The sequence below is a fragment of the Rhodnius prolixus genome, unplaced genomic scaffold (assembly GCF_049639745.1).
Source record: "Rhodnius prolixus isolate KJV_2025 unplaced genomic scaffold, Rpr scaffold_6, whole genome shotgun sequence".
Classification (NCBI taxonomy): Eukaryota; Metazoa; Arthropoda; class Insecta; order Hemiptera; family Reduviidae; genus Rhodnius; species Rhodnius prolixus.
The window spans coordinates 11,773,353-11,795,790 of NW_027411634.1; the positions used below are offsets into that span (position 1 = coordinate 11,773,353).

The 22,438-nt window shown below is 29.7% G+C and overlaps 3 protein-coding genes across 5 annotated transcripts in view; 2 read left to right on the plus strand and 1 right to left on the minus strand.

Annotated features, from left to right (window-relative positions):
• The window catches only part of LOC141460880 (uncharacterized), a 130,800-nt gene extending 117,427 nt beyond the window's left edge, over nucleotides 1-13,373 (plus strand). Inside the window, exons 1-5 of one of the 2 annotated variants that reach the window (XM_074141307.1) lie at nucleotides 4,554-4,619; nucleotides 6,383-6,481; nucleotides 6,794-6,983; nucleotides 7,072-7,408; nucleotides 8,602-13,373. In XM_074141307.1, coding sequence (XP_073997408.1) covers nucleotides 4,569-4,619; nucleotides 6,383-6,481; nucleotides 6,794-6,983; nucleotides 7,072-7,408; nucleotides 8,602-9,034 — 1,110 coding nt within the window. In that variant the 5' untranslated portion in view covers nucleotides 4,554-4,568 and the 3' untranslated portion in view covers nucleotides 9,035-13,373. Of the gene's footprint in view, nucleotides 1-4,553; nucleotides 4,620-6,382; nucleotides 6,482-6,793; nucleotides 6,984-7,071; nucleotides 7,409-8,601 lie in introns of those variants that run through there. The other variant, XM_074141306.1, reaches the window with a different exon arrangement.
• Nucleotides 13,374-14,570: 1,197 nt separating this feature from the next.
• LOC141460884 (uncharacterized) lies at nucleotides 14,571-16,815 on the plus strand. The gene is made up of 2 exons (XM_074141316.1): nucleotides 14,571-15,028; nucleotides 16,265-16,815. Exons 1-2 carry the CDS (start codon nucleotides 14,857-14,859, stop codon nucleotides 16,729-16,731), a joined length of 639 nt encoding a protein of 212 aa, XP_073997417.1. The 5' UTR covers nucleotides 14,571-14,856; the 3' UTR covers nucleotides 16,732-16,815.
• pyd3 (beta-ureidopropionase pyd3) lies at nucleotides 16,742-22,394 on the minus strand. 2 transcript variants are annotated; one of them, XM_074141305.1, is made up of 10 exons: nucleotides 22,242-22,394; nucleotides 20,602-20,775; nucleotides 20,398-20,502; nucleotides 20,166-20,320; nucleotides 19,987-20,081; nucleotides 19,691-19,897; nucleotides 18,890-19,014; nucleotides 18,620-18,812; nucleotides 18,437-18,523; nucleotides 16,742-16,945 (listed from the first exon to the last, which is right to left on the minus strand). In XM_074141305.1, exons 2-10 carry the CDS (start codon nucleotides 20,700-20,702, stop codon nucleotides 16,862-16,864), a joined length of 1,152 nt encoding a protein of 383 aa, XP_073997406.1. In that variant the 5' UTR covers nucleotides 20,703-20,775; nucleotides 22,242-22,394; the 3' UTR covers nucleotides 16,742-16,861. The 2 variants fall into 2 exon arrangements, with proteins under 2 accessions (XP_073997406.1, XP_073997405.1); XM_074141304.1 differs by having other exon boundaries at nucleotides 20,602-20,738; nucleotides 22,242-22,386.
• Between the last annotated feature and the right edge of the window lie 44 nt (nucleotides 22,395-22,438).

The window sequence follows — 22,438 nt, forward strand, 5'->3', positions numbered from 1 at the left end:
ATTTTCTCTTATACAATGTTGTTCTACAAAACTGGATGACAATACGCTCATGTTTTCCCACTTTCAAAGCGATTTTCGGATACTCTTCCAGTTCGAATTTGATTTCCATTAACAATTCTTATCATTCATCCTTAAAAAAATGAAAATAAATTATCGAAAGAAAAAATCAAGGTGATTGTTTGTTAAAAAGACATCTTTTTTTTTTCACTTTCACTCAAATTAATTTTGAGATCTTAAAACAAAAGTGTGTACTGTAAACAGAAAAATCTATCAAGAATTTAAGACAACACTCTATTCTAAAATTGCAGTAGAATAACTTTCAATTTTCTTTTTTGTGGTTAACATGGCAATGATCCAAATGGTCTATCACTAGCATATCACTTATCAGTTGCAGTGCTAGCAAATATATACGCACACACATGAAGTTTAAAGAACATTCCGCGATAATATATTATTATTTCCTTAGTCAACTTTTTCTGAATGTAGCTAATCTAGTGTGCGAATTCTTTACGTTGCAAATCGACTTTTACTTTCACATACAATAGTAGCAGTTAGGGTTAGGTTCATGTTAAATGTTCATATTTGATTTCTAACCTCTAATGTAAACGAATCATAAAAAAATCAAGTAAATTAAGATTAAATGAGCTGTATAGTTTAAATCTTAAGAATTATACAACTATTTCGGACTAGTTCCTCTTGTTTTTATTATTATATTTTTTAATTATTAATTTTTTCGGTTCTCAATTAATTAATTAAAATTTCTATCTTACCAAACCATCTTCAGGATTAAATTTAAGCATAAAGAATTAATTACATGTTTTATAATTTAGTACTTAATGGAATTTTATCAAAAATGGGGCCCTCGATCATATTGCCTAATGACCACCAGTAAATTTTTTTGTAACACAAATAATCATCCCAAAAAAATTGAATAAGATGGGTGATAGAATTTCAATGTCATTCAATTGATCTCTCTACAACGGATTAAATCACTACTGCAAGTAAATGGATTAGTTTCTTATTTGTAGTACAGTCATTTATTAGCAAAACTGCAATTCGTCGAATTCCTTGGATCCCTTGGACGAATCGTCCTGTTTCTTGTTAAGAAAGCTGTCCTGATGCTAAAAGTGCTTTCATAGATTAAATTAGTTGAGTTACCAGTTTAAAGTATTCCCTTTGAAACCCACAATACTTTTCTTCAAATCTAAAACTTTAAACTTTTAAAAGAATCCTTTGTAGTACATAAAGCCAATATAATATCGATTTAGTTATTAACTAGAACAGACAAGTGCTCCCCTGGAAAGAGGGTATTACTTATACTGGTATTTATTTTAGCTGAAGTTGGTAACAAAACTTATCTTGTTGTTTGTTAGTACTTAAAATTATAGCATGGCATCCACATCGGCTAACATAAATATTGAATTAGGCGATATACGTCCAAACAATGAAACGGATAGTGAAAATGGAAAAGAGCCTGGTTACATTAAAAAGACAATTTTTAGGTTTTTAACAGTTATGTTATATATATCTACATTAACAATGCCTGCATTATTGTTGTCATTGTATTATATATTCTTCTGGAATCCTGGCCAGCATAAACACTGACTGCTACTTATCTATGTAAGTTATTTATTTGTTTTGTTATTAACGTTTGTTATTAAGTAGATAGCATTTTGTTTTCATGAAATATTATGTAGTCACAAATCTCTGGTTATCTTTTTGTAAACTCATATTGTGCACGAATGGGTGCTCTTAGGTATACGTAGATTACGAGTTACTACATAATTTAAATTTGTCATTTCCACGCTGTTCTGAGTGCCCTACTAAAATATCCACTCATTCAGATGTCTAAACAGGGAAGGGATTAGCTATGAGGTTAGCATACTGGACTCCCACGCGGAGGTCCCGGGTTCGAATCCAGCAGCTGACCCTTAGATTTTCTCTTCCTAGGAGCTTCTTACAGCTCACTGTCCGGTGATGGACAGTGTTGTCTGTAACGAGAGAACACTGTCCGGAGGCCGGCAGTGCACTGGAAAAAGCTCCGGGCGCTAATGACCTCAGCTGTTGATGCGCAAAAAAAAAAAAAAAAAAAAAAAAAAAAAGATGTCTAAACACTGAATTAAATGTTTTTTGTTTTAATTTTGTTTTTGCATAAAAGTTTTCCATTAAAATTATGAATATAATTTTAATATTTTCTTCGAACTGTTTTTAAATTTTTACAGGTGTTAAGAATTAGTTGAAATTTAAAACTTCGACGCTATAACTCCTTTATTACATTTATTAATTTGACAACATATTTTAGTTCACCTTTTTACTATAAGTCATTAAGTTCTCACATAACCTAATAAGACACCTAAAAGTCCATTATTAAGTGGTTTTCTGTTTTTCAGTATACATGTGTTTCTGTTTAGTAAGCTTGAAATTAATATTTTAAATACTTACATGATGTTCACTTATCGCAGCGTAATTAAATATCCTTAAAACTTTTAAAAGTTTGAAATAAAAAATAGTTTACCGGAACTTAATCCACTGATAATAAGTGTAGAATAATAGTTTATATTGATGCAATTTTGGTATCAGTATTATATATGTTTACACAACAAAACGATAGAAAGCAGCACTGTTTTAAAAAAATAAAATATGTACAAATAAAAAGTTTTAAAATGAAGTGCCCTTTTCTAATGTACCCAAAGATCTAATGATCCATAGAAATGTTTCCAACAAATAAAAAGCATTATTAATAGGTACAAAACGGGAAGTAGTTTTAAGGGAAATCATTGAAATCATTTTTGAGAACTCCCCCCTCTTAACCCCCAAAATCTTTCAATTAGTAATTTTGACCAGTCGTATTGGACTCTTTTAACATTATACAGGTGTAAGAAGTGTACCAAATAGTTCAATGTTTCGATAGACTCCGCAGAATATCGCTTCAATGAAGTTTATCTGAAAAAATGTTTCAACTACTGTGCATACTACGATTTAAAAAATAAAGTACCTTTTTTTGAAAAAAAAAAAATCCCTAATTAACTGAAAATCTGACCATTAAATTGGCAATACTGGTCAACCTGATGCTTCAAATTTAGAATTTAACTTACACATTTCCTTCTTCTTATTTCCTGGCCCTGCAACCCAGTGTTGAGGTTCTTGGCCTCCTCAATATGTTTCCACCAGTCGTCCACAGATGGACCACCATGCTGTTACACAGTCCGAGGATAAACGAAATTTGGGCCTCCCAACCCTCTGGAGTCTCAGTTTGGTAGAAATCTCATCGGCACCAAGCCTTGCCCATCTCAGTTGGTTTAACTTAACCCAACATGCAATCGGAGGGCTCCTTTTATTAGAACATTCACAGCTCTTTATTCTTTCTACGCCTGCACGTACTGGGCCATAGATTTTTGTTTAGTAGCTTCCACTCTAAATGTTTACACATTTACTCTTCATATTGTTATAGTGCAGGTATTTCTGCACTGAAATTAGCATTTTAGAAGAAAGTCAAACCATTCCCTTCCACAACACCGTTCTTAAGCAAGTTTCCAGATGATGGTTCCACTGCCTTCTTGCGTAATGGTTGTACTAATTAAAAAATATCGTTTCGATAAAATGGCACTTCTATTATTATAAATTTTATCGAAAAGCTTATTGTCGAAGTCCATTTTGGCACCAGTACCAAGATACAACACTCTTCTTGTTTGAGAGGTTCTTTTCGTATTAAGTGGAACTCAATGACTACAATTTTTCACATTATTAAAAACACATTACTCGACAGACACAATCCTCTAAGAAAAATTAAAAAAAAAAAAATCCAAAGAAAATGTTTTTAATTAATATTTAAAAACTTGTTCAGTATTACACCTTGACGAGAAATGAACATTATTATAATAGAAGCATTAAGTTGAATGGCTTAGAATATAAGAATGAATGACAAAGCAAGGTAATGATGCTCTTCAAGAAAAGTATATCATACTTTGTATTAACACTAATGACTGTACAAGTCACTAATGAATGTATGGCGGCAAGCTTGCTTGGTCGGCAGACCAAACTAACGATCCAAATAGAGAATAGAACCAAGAGTACATCTATATACAGCTTCTAGGATCTCTTTTAATGTGGTTCAAGCACCAAAAGTTCTTAAGTACAGAAAAATCAAGTTCCACTTTACGGAGATTCACTTTTTTTTTGCCAACATTTTTCCCAAAATGGTTCAATTGATTTTCTTTAAACTAGACACATTTATGGTTCCCATAAAGTTTTATCAATTTTATTAGAAATATTTTTTCCAACAAAATGTCGATCAAAACAGCACTTCTGGGAGTGAAGTGAGGGTAGACTTACCGTAAAGTTATTTCAGTAGAATGTACGGCCACTTATAATTTACCAAGAAGGTATAAATTCACTACTCAAATTCTGTGTATGAAGGAAATCCATAACAGATGTAACGCCTTATTAATGGATTTCTTTTTTCTTCCCTCGATTATAACCTTCTAAAATTTGCTATTAACTAAGCATTCCCTGTTTATAATTTTATTTATGAAAACAGGTTATAGGTTACAGGTTAGTTCGTGGGTTGAATGGCTGTAGTTCTATTTTGTGAAAAGCAATTGTTTTACAAGCTGCATAATGTAAGAATTAAAGTTGTTTATTCCCTCTGTACATGTTAGAACTTAAGAGATTACAGCAAAAAAATGTCGTGTGAGTCTAAACGACCGATTTCTTTTATAAAAAAAATAATTTTATCTACCTTATCATGATAACAAATTCCTAGTCCACAAGGAAGTTGTGATAATTTATTAAAAACATTTTCTCTCTTTTCGAAAGGTTTTTCACAAAATAAAGTTTACATGATGTCCATGGTTCTATATTTTCAAACTAAAAATCTGCTTGTAATCGAATGAATGTTGGGTTTTCCAAGGTTTTGAAGTTCGCTCGTTAAAAGTTGAACAAACTACTACGCCTTCTACACTTTCACCATTTTACACACGCTTGTGGTAATCACCTAAATTGGTTGGTGTTTGTCATCTATTACGTCAAGTATTATTTCTCTCCAACTTACTGGTCAGGAAAGTAATAAGTTCATCTTGAGGAAATATCCTTGTTGTTGACCTTTGAGGCTGAAATAATGTTTTCAAAAGAAAATCACAGGTTTAAACTTAATATCACTCTGCTTACATTGTTATTACTTTATTGCTTTTAAAAATGTTCACAATTTATAGCGAGTTGATATTGATTACAGATTATAAAAAAATTCTGGCTCAGTGTTAACTTTTGATAAGAATAAATAATAAAATGATAATTATTCCTAAAATGACATGAATTTAGATTTAGTTTTATTCAAAATATTAGTCATGAATATTTTAATCAAAAGATCTAATGATGGATGAACTAGTGAAATAATAAAGAAAATAATTAAAAATAACCTTACATGGGCACGCTCACGCTTTAATCACGGTCTTAAAACAAACTAAATGCTTCTAACATTACAAATCAATTTAAAAAAATAAATAATCTTTGGGATACCAATTATGCAAAAAAGTAATAAATATTGATGTAAGAATTAACGATCCAGCTTTAAGTGTTTTAAGATACTCTCTTTATTTAGTCCTTAATAATAGACTATACATAGGATTGATTATCTTAGCATATCAAAGCAATGAAATCAACCGTTAGCGAAAATAATTTCACATACAAATTGTAGATAATCTTGCAAAATCCAGGTGTCCTGATTGTATACTAAGGAACAATCATTAAATAATGACCAACCATAAAAGGGACTGACCACACACCTGACTGTTGTTGAATTATCATCTCTAAAATTGGACACCAACGTTTTCTGCTCTGTTTTTTGTACCAAATATGTGCATAGAAATTGAAGATATGCACATCTCTGTATTCAAATTAGTAAACTTTAACATTTACAAAGAAATCTGTATATGAATTAAATGAAAAAAGTTAATTTATGGCTGCACAAATTAGCTTACAGGAATCTGCAAGTGGAGATCCTGGGTTCGAATCCAGTTGCAGCCCCTTAATTTTTTTCTTCTAATGAGCTTCTTACGTTGTGTAGTGATGAACAATATTGTCCACTGGAGGTACACTAAAAAAGACTCTGAGTGTCAAAAAAAAAAAAAAAAAAAAAAAAAAACTTCAGATGCTTGCCCGCCTTAAAGTGAAAATAATTTTTACAAAAGACTAATTTCAGATAATGTTCAAAATATCTTTCACAATATTTCCTAATGCATAAATGGAAATATCACACTTAGAACCGATACGAACGTTTCCCCTTTTAATAATCATTTAACAATAGCGAAAAATGTTCTATTTTTCTTAGTTTTAGTAATGGGAATGTAAAGAATATTGTTATAATATTTGTTTTGTTTATTTCCAGATCCAAAGAGTATTGGCATCACCAGATATACCAATAACAAGTTTTTCATGCCAAGGAAGACCTATCGGATATTACGCTGATGTGGAAACTAACTGTCAGGTATTTTATGTACTTATAAAGATATTGTAGTTATAAAGATAGGTAGATATCAAGACTTAATTAATAAATATGTTCATTACTGTCAAAAATAATGAAGTATAAATGTATTTGTATTTCAACCTTAATTAAATAGTTTAGGGAATGTTTAGTCTGGAACAAAGATGATATCATTTGCAGGAAAAAAATAAACAAAAACACGTGCGCAAGAGAAAAAAAACCATAGAAGGGCATGTTTAATTCTTTTGGCCCAAAGCTGAAGTTGAAATACCTAATTAAAAGTGTATTTAATACTTTAATATTTACAATAAACAGGTGTACCATATGTGTGGAGAAGGAGGACGCCAATACACCTACTCCTGTCCAAATACAACCCTATTTCACCAAAGAATGCTGATCTGTGCCCATTGGTATCAAGTCAACTGTAATCGTTCAATGGCCGACTATGCAGCTAATCTTCTAATTGGACAACGTGATAAACCTTTTGTTGATGATTATATTACAAGTAAGTTTGCCTTTGTAATAATATTTTTCAATTTCATAGCCTCAAAACATGCAAGAGAACTAAGCTAATTATTATCAATTTTTTTTAGGTAATCTTGGCGAAGAATTACAAGAATTGGAACCAATTGCTAATCCTCGCAATGCGAAAGCATTAAAAACTACACATAAATCTTTAAATAGAATTGAGCAAATGAAAAGGAACCAAGATACATCAAGCAGTTCTATTGATAGTTCAGCTGACAGTTTAGATCTGCAACGGTCACCTTCTGGTTCAATAGCGTCGCATTCATTTAATTCAAGAAATCGTTTGACAACGTTTAGAGACAGTGAACGTGCAAATTTTAAAGGGGCTGTGGCTGTCAAACCAACATCAGTTACAGAACCAACTGGTTCTGTCCAGTTCAGTCCAACAAATGTCTCGTTTAGGTTAGCAAATTGTTTAATTTTAACAAACTTATATATCGTGCAAATAATTTACATTAAAAGAATCTTATATGAGATAAAATTCATGTATAACTCGTCAATGCTGGTTCCAAACTTTCTTGACTCCGGAGTGTCTAAAAAGTAATAAAGAATCAGGAAAGAAAGTGCTGCCATTCGCTTCTCTAAATAGACACTCTATATTGAGTCTTAGCACTAGTGCCCTCTACCGCGGCAACGGTATTACGAGAACTAGTTCTGATGTTCGCGATAATGGATCAAGCAGTTAGATAATTGTATTATTATATTTTTTCTACTAATATGTAGAAACAACTAGTAACGGAATTTGCAGGATTCATTCCTCGTAACTACCTCGATTTCCAGCTTTACCACCTCAGGTCCCTTCATATCCTGTATCGTCTTTTAGAAAAGTAGTCTGAATCAGCGGCGTAAATAGGAGGATTAGGGTGAACTGCAACTCGAGCCTCAGGTCCCTGAAGGGCCTCCAAACATTAACTTCAACTTTTTTTTATCTATTATTTATTCATTTTTTTTTAAATGTGATCTTCGTATACTTTTTATTTTTCTTTTAAAATAGGTTTTACCGAGTTAAAAATGTCAATCAGAAAAAAAAAATATCTGATTTATTTATTCCCATTCAGATTTTAATAGGCCACAAGTTGAAAAATGTTTCTACTTATTCTCATTTCTTTTAAATCACAATTAATTACAAATATCTGATTCTTCAATAACGTGCAGCTTCAGTCGATAGGTTGTCCACGATTTTAATTTTATACTTTCCGAGAAACAATTATTTTAAGATCATTTTCAATAAATCAATGAATTTGAAAACAATGAGTGAAGTGAATAATTGTTTAGTCATTGAAAACATTAAAATTCTTGCCACCTGATTTGCTGAAATTTACATGGCTTTGGCCTTACTTAAAAGTAGAAATTTAGATGAACTGGACGCCAATTCGGCATTTTTCCCTTGTACATATGTATATTAATATTATATATTATTTTATTTAATTAAATATAAAACTTACATTTCAGTGTAAGCTACACGCTTGTATAATAAGAAGTCCAAGTAAACAAATGGAATAATTTAATAAGTTTAATCAAAATTTGTAGACAAATTAAATAATATTAAGAGAAAGTGGTGTGTAATAACTTATTTATTTATATTTTTTATATAGGAGCACGATAGAGACGCCTAATTCAGAGGCTATACTAGCTCGAACAGCTCCGATGACAAGCTCTCAGCCGGCCCATCGTACAGAACCAGCTTTCAAGCAGACGGAAGCAACAACCCCAAGAATTCTAGAAGTGGAAAGACCATCGAGAGATTTATTACCACCATTGGCTACAGATTCAGAACATACAAATACAATAGAATTAAGATTGGAAGATCCAAGACGTGCACTTTACATACCAAGGGCGGACATTTTAAATTCAAATGGCCAACAATCTCCAGAAAATAAGCCAATAGTTGTTACAATAAATCTACGCGGTCAAACTGGTTTTCGTTCCACTGCTGTAGACAAACAAAAGCTTACACATTGCAGCAGATGTCATCCAGCTTTTGTAATTGATAAAAAAAATTGTTCCCCCTGCTTACTTATCAGTTAAAAATTAGTATTACTTTGGTAATATTAGAGAAATAAATAAGAAATTGTGCCAAGTACAACCGTTGAGTACAATATGTATTAAATTTAAAAAAATTCAAGAACTAACCTAGATGGTGTTCTGAATTTTTTTTTATAAGACTCAGTACATAATGTATGATACTCAATTCATTATTTTTTCCTCCTCAATCTAGATGGACAACCTAGATCTGAAAATGATTAGTTTTTTAATCATTTGATAGTATATATTCATTACATTTTTAAAATGGACAAAATGTGAGATTATCCTAACTAAAAACATTAATTCATTTAACAATTAAGTAAAACTAATAAGAATAAAATCAAAAAACCAACTCCTTGTTATCTGAAATTTACAAAATTTGTAACTTAGCAGACGTTAATAATTTAAGTTTTACACTTGCGACGAGGGATAGTAGTCTATTCGAGGATATTAATCTGTGCGACAATTCAGAAACTATAAACTGTTGTTTAGAGACCCAGAGTCAGTTGCAATCTGATCTGAATAGAAAATGAAACCTCTTATCTGACTACTTAAAGTTCTCAGTGTTTTTATCGTGTCCTTCCCTGATTTTCACATGGTTCACAAGCTTACCGAGTGTACTCTTGGATCTAAGCAGTTAACCACTTGGTCAACCATGAATTTACAGTACTATTCTAAGCCTTATATACCTTTTTACTTTTTACCTCTAATTATTTTGCCATTTTTAAGCAATTCAATTCCATTGTAACAGACATTTCTAAACTCTAACTTTTTCAAAAAAATATAATCTATATCTTATCTTGAAAGTTCTAATTTTATTTTGTACGGGACTTATTTAGAAGATAATGCATTTATCGGAAAGTATTTATAAGTTTGAAATTAATAACTAAATCATTAAATTTTCCAGTGATGCACTCTTCTTTTACATATTTAAGCTTATCCATTAATTTTACGCTTAAAGTTTTCTTTTTTGTATATTAAAAATTGGTCTTATCTCACATTACGACTGAGGTAATCACCTAATTGAAATGTGTTCAGTCTTATGTGAAGTCTTCCATTTGTCCTTTCATCTAAAATGTATTTATAAATAACTTTCTTATTTATTTTTTGTAATTTTTATTTATAAATGTTTAATTTGAAAGCTCTTATTTGTTTTGTGATTGTATTTTATACTTTTGAATTATTTGTTAATATTAACTTAATTTGTACTATAAATAAGAATATCCAAATCAATATTATAGTTATAAATCTTTTACTTTAATACATGTAAAAATTGTCCACTCAAAGTATAAGATCAAATATTTTAAGTCGTAAATATCTTTAGAATTTGGTATTTTGAAAACCATATTGATATTTGTAGTAAAAGCCAAGATTTTTAAAAATGACTGCTGTCTATAAATTATAATTATGATGTAATGTAGTTTACATTAAGTAATAATTTTTTTTTAAGTTTTAAAAGGTAACTGATAAACTAAAGCAGATGCAATTTTGTATACTCTACATATATAGGAATGTGTATCCTAATTGAAAGTTTCATTCATTAAATTTGGATTTTCCTTAAATATTTAGTGCATCCTCAAGAAGGGCCCCTACTTTAATCTTATTTTATTCATTACGCATATAAAGTGGTTTTTTGTTTTTACTACTACTTACTATCACCTTTTTTTGAGTGTTTTGTACCAGACTTTACTCTTCTTCCAGTGGTAGATTAAAAAAAATCAATACAAGCGCGTTAAATATTGACAAAATGATTCTGTGCATATTGTTTGTTCTAATTATAGGTTGCTTAACCTAGACTTCAGCTCTGGAAATCCAGTGCGAACAATTAAATGTCTTTTCTTATTTACTGTGTTCTAATTGACGAGTTTTCTACAAATTGAGTTTCACCGAATATGTTCAATTATACTTTTATACTTCGATAATTGCTAGCTAGTTAGGTCTTTATATTGAAAGTAATAGAAAGTTTAAACATTATTTAATTATAAAATTTTGTGTAAATCAATTGATTTCGTAGAATTAATATCATTTTTACGAATTTTATATCCACGGAGAATGTGTTCTATTCAAAGAAGGAATTATATTTTGTGTAAATTAGAATAAATTTATATATTAAGTTCACGATACTAAAAATTTTTAATTTATCAGTTGGCAGAAAAGATAATTAAAATTATCTTTGCTTAAAATTATTGCTTTAGCATTATTAATATATCTAAATATTGAAAGTTAAATCTGTTCTTATAACTAATACTATTTTAAGATCAATAAAAATTGCAAACCTTATTATAATTGAGAGTTTTCCTTAAGTACTCTATGGTAATCAGTAAATTTGATCTGTTGTTACGCTTTGCGTCATTTTACAACATTTTAACAAGATGAGGAAAACTAGAAAGTTAAGCAAAATCAGAAAAAAAAGTTCAAAATAAAAGAAGTTGAAGATTTTAAAAAAAAGTGATGGTATGTTTATTTTATTAATTTATTTTAAAATAATTTATTAGAAACGTTGTGTTAGGTGTATAAATTAGTACATGAAGGTGAACAATAATGTTAACCCTCTTTAATTACATTTGTAAATTAGAAATGCATCCGCTCTTGCCAAAGGTACCTAATTCGATTTTGAATGAGACCGGCCTTTCAAAAGAAGCCGTGTTACACTACTTAAGTTAATGCTATATCTAACTAAATTAAAAATCTTAAAGATGTATAATTTTTAAGGGTTTAAATATAATTTGGATTGTGTTCAAAATTTTTATCTATTTTCAAATAAATAATATTTTCTTTGCTACAGTGACAACAAAGTTTTATTGGAATCTCTGATAGAATTCTGAGAGTTTTTTTATCTACTAAAAGAAAATCCAATACTTGCATTTCAAACTTCGAAATGATAATTTAGGATTCGTAATTACCATTTAGTCAACTCAGATTCACAAAACTTATGCTGGATTTGAGAAAAGTCTTCTGTGAGACGTATGATTTCAGTCTTTACTGCAATCTGTACTGGTGCTGATACTCCTGGTGTTCATCGCAAAATAATTCTCAATTCAGATTTTCTCCAACATAACCGAGTGGTTTTAACGGTCATAGTAAAAAGTAAGGTAAAGTAATGCCTATTTTTTCAGGAGGGTCTTGAACGGTGGCGACTAGCAAATGTACTTTACTGCAAATTCTTATTGTTAACCATTAAATAAAATCCAAAGCCTAGATCGGGAATCGAACCCAGTATCACAATACATCGTAGCTTTACTTTCCTCGCCTCTAACCGCTCGTTTACCGTGGCGCCTCGGTCTCGTAGTAGGTTTGAATACAAAGCTTTTGAATACTAATTCTACTTGTTGGTTATGCATTTGTTTTTTAGTCTATAAGTTTCTTTACCGAGTTCAGTTATGTACGTAGGGAAACACATATCTACATGGGTCGGATGTTTGGCCGTATTTCATTCTACTTTCGATCCAGATTAAAATTAAGCAACCCTCAATAATGTGATTCCCCTAATTGTACATTTGCGGTTTAAGGAAACCGTTTTCTTTTAATAAACCTTAAGGATTGAATCGTGAAAAATAATTTTTTATTTTATTTTATAATTTTCTTTTTAGTAGAAATTTGATGTGTCACTCGACTTTTGCCTATTATTGAAACTAAATAGAAAATATTTCAAAAAAATACTGCATTTTTTGGAGGAGTTTAGTAATCGAAGTAGCTAATCGCGCCTGCCATAAATTAGTAGCAGGTAAATAAACCTGAAATTATTTCTGCTGATCTGGATAACGACAATTTGACACTATCGTTTTAATAGAAGTAGGAGAAGGTAATAATAAAAATATTAATAAAACAAAATTACACTAGTAATTAAAAATTATTTAAAAATGTGGCAGAAGAATAGGAAGTATAATTTACTGCTTGAAAAATTTACTAAATTTTTCTTATCATTGATTGTTCAAAAACATATCAATATTTTACAATTGATGGTAGGGGGATCGGAGATTAATTTGACAATCCATTATTAGGCAAGATCAGTTATTTAATGAAAAAAAAATTGAACTAATAAATATTCACTCCCACAAATGCAAAAGTGATAATTTTAAACCGTAATGAATGTAGGCTTTAGAAAGTTGGAAATGAAACATTTCAATAATGTATTTTTATTTTAATAAAACTTATGTGTAGTATTTCTGGCATTTTGGAGCTATATAATTGAATTGTTATTCAAATAACAAAAAATAATGTGTATTATAGCAATAAATTTTTGTATTTAATTTTGTTTAAACAAAAAGCGATGTAACCATAACATATAGAAATTATGTTATTTATTAATAACAGTAAAATGATTGTATATATCTAATAAAAATTGTGGCAAAAAAAGACGGCTTCAATTTTGTTTTTATTTTTTATATAAACATACATATATATACTTTTATCGTGCATTTTTTGACAATCAACTCTTGAACAATTGTCCTAACAGTCACTTTTAATTAGACTTTTTCTAGGTAAAATGCTAGTTTTTTCCTTAAATATACTTTTACATACAAAAATCTCTTTCACAAAATTATATTTTCATTTGTATTGAAATACAATAACTGCAGCTGAATGCTCTAATGACAAGCCTTTAAAATTTTCAGTGAAACTTTAACAAGTAATTAAACAATTATTTTTAAACAGGAGGATTAAACAAATCACAATTGTACTGATTATTATAATTAGAAATTAGAGTATGTTTCAACTAGCTCCCTAAAAATGCTCTGAAAAAGGATTGCATTAAGGAGAATATTAAACAAAATAATATTATAAAAAACATTGACAGGTGGTTGATCAAATTGAAAGATTCACCTGACTACCGATAGCAGCAAAAAACAAAAATCACTTAGACTAGGCACACTTTCTGCATTTTGATTGTAACATTTTTTATAGAAGCAGGGATGATCAAAATTAATTGCATCAATTTGAGATTGCACTCAGTTTACCGAGTAGGTATCAGAAAACAAAACAGAAACCTTATACGCAAATATTACACGTTTTACGTCATTAGATCGTACAATCGACAAAATAGATTGGCAATAGAAAATAACAAATGCTGATTTCTAGTGCTCCAAGCAATGCACGTGAGTAATGATTCTGTGGTTTAACAGAAAGATGAATCAATGAAAGATCAAAATAAAAAATTAATTTTGCTTTCCGAACTTATTGCAAAAGGGATGGAATATTAGCAACTGGATAAAAAACTGTTATCTGTTATTGTTGTCTGAGTATCGTAAGTGTTTTTAATTACGGCCTACAAATCACAGAAATCATCAGAGTTATCTTTAACGTTTTTAACTTAAATTAGATTAATAGCCAAAAAAATGAGTAGCCTAATTTTACTATAGATTTATAAACTCCAAGAACTCAGCCACCAGATCTGTTGTGGACAAAGATGGTAAAAGGAAAAAAACTTATAGGAGCGTCTTGGCCTGTAGAAGCTAATTTCATGATCTTTTTATTGCCATTGAAGGTGAAAAGGATTTGAAGTTGATTGATTATATTTTATTTTTGGGTTGGCAAAGTATATGTAATAATTGTTTACAGACAAGTAACCTAACGGTCTGACTAAACGAAAATGAGAGTAACTTAAGTGGTGCACTCATTTACCGTGATAATGGAGAATATAAAGAGATGGGTGCCTGAAATCCAAAGAATTATAGAGTTAACATATGATTATTTGGCACAATGCTTCATATAATCTCGTAAGTTTTTTTTAAAAAATAAAATCAGTTCACATGTAATATTAATTCTTTCAAAATTTACAATGTGAAAATATAAAATTCAACAAAACCTCATGCAGAAAAACATTAATCATGGAGAAACAACAATTAGTTAAACTGGCAAATCATTTTAAAAAAAAGATAAAATACAATGAAGTAAAAATAAAAAGGACACAATCAAACTTTGCTTTAGTTGAAAAGCAGGCTACTACTCCTACGAAGAAAACATCAAAAGAAATTGCGTTAAAAGTTCGTTCAAAGCAAGGTATTCATAACTAAGAAACAATAATTCAATTTTATACCTTTTAATGATTTTAATTCCGAAAATTTGAAATATTCAGCAAATATCTTTTCTTTTTTTTTCTATTTTAAAAATAATCATACTATTATTACACTTAAACATTTAATTGCAATAATTGTTGCAATAAATAGCAAGGTAACACAATAACGGGTTGATGAATTGGAGAAGGTATCCAGTGTTTACCAACATTATCGTGCTCACTATTTCACATCTGTAGATTACGAGGATATTTCCTCTTCAATCTTCTTGCAGAATAATGTATGAATCAGGTTTAATGCCTCTAAGCTGCAAATGTTCCACCGAATCTTCTTTTGAAACTATCACAAATTTTTCTAACTTAATAAGAAAAAGTAAAAATCTAAATAAGTAGTGGTCATGTTTCAAGTAATCATAACTCAATGCTTTTTTTATCCATCAATTACGATTTTTTTTTTTTTTGCATTAAGATAGGTTTAGGGTTTTTATCCATTCACATGGACGACAAGTTCGTAGAGAAGTTTAACAACCACTTATAAAAATTCCAAAAAATGGTTACAGATCAATCGGCCAATTGGTAGTCCTTGCAGACTCTTGAAATTGGAGTATTTTGATTAGATATGACATTTATGCTACATTCCTTCTTTTTGAATTGAAAAAACATTTTTTCCACTTATATTAATAATTTTTATTAAAAAATATTTCGCTAGCTTCGTCGTACATAAAACATTTTTATTTACATACAAGACATTTGTGAAATCCATGTTTGTTGATACAGTAAGTAAAGTAATTGCCTAATTTTTCAGGCGGGCTTTACGTCCAACTACCAATTAGGTGTCGTTGACGGAGGCGACTAGCAAACATACTTTAACTGTAAATTTCTTTTATTAACCATTAAATAAAATCTAAGGCCTAAGACCGGGAATCGAACCCAGTACCACAATACATATTAGCTTTAAAGGTCTCGCCTCTAACCGCTCGGCTACCTTGTTTGTTGATAATATTTGCCACTTTCTCTAAATAATAGTTGAATGTCAACGTTTTTTTAAGGCGAATGTTGCTGTAAATGTGATGTTTGGTATAACTTGTAAGGATAGCACAGCAGTTAACAAAATATAAATACATAAATATATAAAATGGTGGTGATAAATTACTTTCCTTTTCCTAAAGGAAGTTATTAAAAACGTTACAAAATTAAATAACTCTTTTTTTGAAATGTTTAAGGTAAAAAACACCCGTCAAATAAGTCTCCTACTAGAGTTCCTAAAACTAAAGAAGAAGTTAAACATGCTAATGGCGCTACAACACTTGAAGAGAGAATCAAAGCTATAGAAAATAAAATGCCAGAAATTTTAAACGATCTTTTAAAAACCAAAGAGCAAAGTGATGTTTTAGAAACGAAAATGTTACATTTTCAAAATGATCTTGAACTAACTAAAAAAGCGTACTCAGAATTAATTTACCACGAATTATCAAAGTCACGTGCCAACGTAAGTGTGTTACCCAGTGTAAAACTTCTTGAACAAAAAGAAGCATCTTCTAAATTGGATTCTAAGGCTAATAAAATGTTAAAACAACCACCAAAGACTCCAAAATTCCATACAAAAACAAGTTCTCAAACAAAAGTGCCAGAAAAGAAAGATATACAAAAGATAAAAAAATTGAAAAAACAAGAAAAAAAATTTAAATAAATTTTACACCTTGAAGAAACAAATCATTTCGAATTTAATTTTACTTCAAACTAAATTAAAACATTAAATAAAAATTTATACATGAGTAAACTTTTAATATATATATATACTGCTTAAACTTTGTCGTCTTTCAATTACCGATTCTTTGTGGTACGAAATCCAGTTGGGCTGCCTTGTGTAATGAGTCTGCATATAATTCTAAACGTTGGGTCATCTAAAAAAACAAAAGCCAAAATTAATGATTGTGTACACAATTAACATTTTAAATCAATATTTTAGTAGCCTTTTCATAAGTTATTTCATAATAACGTATAAGTTTTCAAGTGGCCCCACAAGTTAAATTAAGTAGATAACTATTATCAATGAAAACTTAATTTGATAAATTCTATCACCCCATTGGACATCAAGAGACGATCGTGGAGCCAATTAGCCTACATATTCCACCGACGAGAGTTTTAAGTCTCTTCCATTTTTCTAAAAATTACTTTTTTTATTTCATTAATTTAATTAATACTTCAACAAAACTGGTGAGATAAATAGTTTGTTTTCAGGTTAAAGCATTCAGAACATTCTTCTCTTCTATTTTACGTTCTTTATTGCCATCGATTCTTATTCCTTGACAATATATTTACTTCCAGTATTTCGAGTAAGAAAAAAAGGAAATTATTTTATACCTGTGAAAGAATGATTCAAAGGTTAAAAATATTTTTAATGATACAATATTTATTGTTGAACTTAAATTGAAGAAAAAACTTAAATTGAATAGAAGAGAGTGGAAACTATAGCTGTAAAAGGTTTTACTACACAAATAATCCTGCAAAATTGTGTTGAAGTTTTAAGTTAAAAGAAATAACCATTAGAAAAACGTGATAACTCTAATAAGAAAGGTGAATCATGCACAAGAAATCTGAAAGTATTATCAGACTTGGAAAAACTAGAAACATAGGGAGAAAAATTGTGCAAAGCAAACTCCTTTGAACATCTGATTTAAATCTTTATTCACTGCTTCTTTATTTTTAGCGTCTTCGTCCCCTTTTTCTATCACTCCATAAATTTCACAAATTTCTTTATTTTTGACATTTTCTATCTATGAAATTCTTTCAAATATTTATTTAGCTTCTGAAACTACTTTCTTCTCATCTTATATAATTAACTTTTTTTCCTGATTTCATCGATATTAACTTCTTAATCTTTTTTCTCCATTTTTTTTTTTTCAAGGAAGGTAAATTGGTAACATATTTGTTGTTCATTTAATGTTATTTTACTCTCTTTTGCACTTCAATAATAAGAAAGCGCCAACATCCTCTATGTCTAAACATTGTTCTAGTAATTTTCATTTCTCAGTCGTTCATGAAGATTCTTTCTTTTTTATTTATAAAGTTTCTTTAAAAGTTTTGTACAAGATTGTTCTCTCTAACAAGATAAATGTGAGGTCAACATTTTTCCGTATTTGTTGTAGCTAAAGAGAGGTAAGTAGACATAACATTGTTATTGAATAGGGACAAATCTGAGAAGAGAGCACAATATGTTACGAGCATTAATGCAAATCGATTAATTTCGTAAGCAACTATCCTTTTTCAAAAAGTGAATTGAGCAATGAAGAAAATACGTTCAAAGTATTACTGCTAAATAAAATATGACAAAATATTATATACAATTTTATTTTGGAGTAAAACACTCCATTATGAATATTTATAAAACATACCTTGAAACCCCATACATCTGAAACTTGTCTGCATAAGTTCAAATCCATTTCAGCAACTAAAAGACCATCCTTACAGCGGGATAGGCCCTAAATAATTTGGCAAGTAGAACCAATGTAAAGGATAATATTATTAGATGTAAAGGATTATAAATTAGATAAATAAATAAAAACTCCTTCACTCACAGGAGTTCTCGATCCATCTGGTGCAGTTATATAACTGGAACCAAAAAAGTGGCCAAAATCATTGTGTGCCGGTTTACCATTTCCAGAAGTAAAACTATGTGAAAAATGTTCAGTGCCAACTCTATTAATAGCACATGTAAAATAATGATTGGCTATTGCAGCGCATCTTGCCTCAATGCCCCATAATGGTTCACTAAAAGTTTTCACTTTCGTTAATTTAGAAACGACAACTTATACAATTTAAATTTAGAGTAATCATATTACACATACCTGAGATTGTCAACCGTTGCTGAAGGATTGAAAACAATTTCAGCACCATTGATGGCAAACATTAGCCAATTTAATGGATGATGTCTGCCATAGCAAATATTTATTGCAATTCGACCAAAATCAGTCTAAAGAAAAGAATGGAAATTTATTTAAAACAAAAAAGAAAAATCTAGTAAAATCTATCAGATTTCTCTGACAGCAGTTTACGAGTTAAATTTTCTTAAAACTCCACTTACTCCATTAAAAACCAATTTATTCTTTAAAAAAAAGGTTAAAAACCGAAGTGGTGGTTACTTATGCTAAAGTTCAAAAGAAACACTTTAATGACTATCAACTACAGAATACTTAAGAAAATGTTCTGATCGGTCGCAAGACCGGTGAACTGATAAATAACTGTTCAAATATCGGACTGACATTTCATACTTAAATTTTACACTAATTTAGAACCCTACTGTTTACGAAAGCACAACTTAAAGAAAAACTTTATTGCCTTGACACCTCTCTTGTAGGTCGTGTATAAACAAAGTTAAAAGAAAGTGAAGGAAAAAGTTCAAAATAAGTAAAAAATGTATTTCGAAAAGTTGCCTTTTAGGCGAACTGTTTTTCTTTAGGTTCGGAATTATAGTTTAAAAGAACATTTATTTAAAAAAGAAAGGCTTGTCACATTCATCCATTTTAACATTTAATCCGTCACATTTTTTAAAAAGCTAATTTAATTGTATTTTTGTAATATTGTAGAAAATAAAAAAGATGAGTCGTAAAAGATAAATTTTGTTTAAAGAAATTAATTTTTCTAATTACAATAAAAACAGGATGTCCAGTATTTCCTTCAAAATAATAAGTTGATTCATTGAAATCTCCAACTCTTGGTATGTGATTTTTTCTATGTTTTCCCAAATATTCTCCTCGGTTGTTAATTACGACCGCTGTATTCCATATTCTATCACCATTATCTTCATCTCGTTCCAATATTGGAGAAATTATTACCATATTATATTGTCGGCAAAACTAAACAAAAATTTATAAATTTTGAGCCTCATAACTTAAATGAAGTTAATATTATACAATACTTTAAAAATAGAAGAAATATGTTTTACTTGTTTTAAAAATTCAGTTGATGGACCATTTTTTGCATCTTCAGCGAATTCACACCAGGGATACTTCTCTCGGGTACAAAAAGCAAAAGGCATACCTACAATAAAGATACAAATTTCTCAACTACATACAATTTGTTTATGTATTTATGCAAGTAGTTTTTTTTTTTTTAATTACGTACACCAAGCTTCTTGCAAGCAAAGTATATTTACTTTGCACATAGCTGCAGCATCAATAATTTTAGCTATTTTGTTATAGATTGCTGTTCTTTGATCAATTAATGGCGCATCTGTTGACAGCTCAATTTGATTTTGTATTAGACCAACGCGTACTAATCTGAAGTTTTATCATAGAAATTAGGCATTCCATCTTAAGATAAACTAAAGCTATGTTGAAAGAAATGAAATGTTTACTTAGGTTGTCTGAACTCTTCCTGATAAGCTGTGAAAGTTGATGATTTAATTTCGAAGGCGTTTTTTTCTGCTAAATCCTTTGCTTCATCAGGAATATTTAAAGGTCTATTTAACATAGATAATATTTTTCAATCACTCAAATAACAACATTATTAAATTACACCTCAACAGAGAATTAGAATTTTGAATTAAACATTTCCTTACTTTAATTCTTTTCCATATAAAATGCGTTTAACTTCGGCTAGTTCATCTTGAGGAAGATGATCTTCTAATAATCGTTCAATACTTTCCGTTTTAGCACTCATTACTTACAAGTTGACTCGAACTGGATTGTACTATAACTGATAGTACTAAATATTAGAGGGACTAATCAGCACTCTAAAATATTATGTAATCATGACGCAAGATAGCAACAGTAAAAAAAAAAAACTATGTTTTTGATCATTTAAGGTGCATATTAGTAATTATTTTTGCATTCATGCCTACAAAAGTAGAAAACACATTGAAAATACAATTACGACATGAAAATGCCTTGTGCGACCTGTAAAATGAACTCAAAAAAGTAATATTCTAATTTTTTCTTTCTACGATTTCCTAAATATTCCAATAGATGGCATTAGTAAACAGGGGACAGGGGATAGATTTATCTTAGCTCAACTCCTACTAAAAAAAAAAATCTTAGTCTTGTACCAAGCTATTACTAAGCAATCCAAGTATGTATAATTTAGAAATCGTTTAACTTTATTTGAAGCGAAAGTTAAAGTAACGGTCAACAAAAATATAAATTTTATAATACAAACATAGCCATTTTTCCGCCAATATATTAAAACCTAATTTCAAAATTATTTTTCATATTTCTGAGAAATCTTGAGTTTGGGCATTATAAATCAAAACTCTTGATTCCTCAGAAATAATATCAATGACTGATCAAGAATGACTACCAAGATAATGTGTCATGCTTACTATTATAAATGATGGTGAATGGAGTAACTCATAAGAGTTAGAAAATCAATAATTTGAGTACTTTGTTTTGCGCCTGTAAAACCAATTGAGGCACAAGAGGATAGATCAGTAATTGGTGATTGGGTTTTGGGAATATAGAACCTACGTAGTTAAAAAAAACTTACTTCAAACGTTAATAAGAATGATCACAATATTTAATTTCTAACAAAAATGATAAATGCATCCACAGACAAAATGATTTTTATACTTGTAAGCGGGGTATTCGTAGGCATAACATGATTAATTTGTCGGAATAATCACAATAAAAAAAAAACAAATCTAGGGTCACTGAACTTCCAATGCGCATAACTGAATTTTTACTTCAGGTAATCAATTGCTACAAGAAAAATGTGCATCAACTTGAACTATTCATTTTCATCTTAAAATACCATTCAAATAAAACATGAATTTTATACAATTAATTCTGCAGCTACTTTCGAAAATTATTTTTGCCCTTGCCTTGTATTCTATTCAAAAAGTCTTCCTGTTCATTTATGAAATTACATTTTCTTGAAATTTAACTAGAAAGTTCAATTTCAATATGGATCTTACCAGCATAATAGGAAAATGTTCCTTCGAACCTCAATTCACATTACCAGATAAAAAAAAAAAAAAAGTTGAGAGCATACAACCGTTAAAGTGCATCAAATGGCACGATTGATCAACTGCCTAGAACAATCAAGAAAATCTTTTCTACGCAGTCACTCCGGACTGATTTTTAAAAGAAATCACTGCAATCACTTTTGACACAAATGCTGGTAACTGACAAGTAAAAACCGTTATAACCTTTTCTTCACACCAAATTTCTCACTGTATCAGACCAAAATCGTATTTTTACTTACACAATTGCTACCGATTTCGAACATCCAGGATGTAATGTAAATATCAGGCGATTTATCTCTTAAATAGAAAAATGCTCATTGATATGTATGATTAGTGTATGGGATGCATTCTTCACATAAATTAGTAATACTTTTAAATCCTAAACAAATGTTAAAAATAAAATTCTGAATTTAGGATGAAACATGTTTCTTATAGA

Excerpts from the sequence above, each read along its gene's own strand:
- pyd3 (XM_074141305.1), bottom strand. The coding sequence starts at position 20,702 with ATGAGTGCTAAAACGGAAAGTATTGAACGATTATTAGAAGATCATCTT. Across the intron at positions 20,503-20,601 it reads TTATATGGAAAAGAATTAAA|ACCTTTAAATATTCCTGATG; the intron begins GTAAGGAAATGT and ends TATGTTAAATAG. Across the intron at positions 18,813-18,889 it reads GCAACGGTTGACAATCTCAG|TGAACCATTATGGGGCATTG; the intron begins GTATGTGTAATA and ends GAAAACTTTTAG.
- LOC141460884 (XM_074141316.1), top strand. The coding sequence starts at position 14,857 with ATGGAGAAACAACAATTAGTTAAACTGGCAAATCATTTTAAAAAAAAG. Across the intron at positions 15,029-16,264 it reads AAAAGTTCGTTCAAAGCAAG|GTAAAAAACACCCGTCAAAT; the intron begins GTATTCATAACT and ends GAAATGTTTAAG.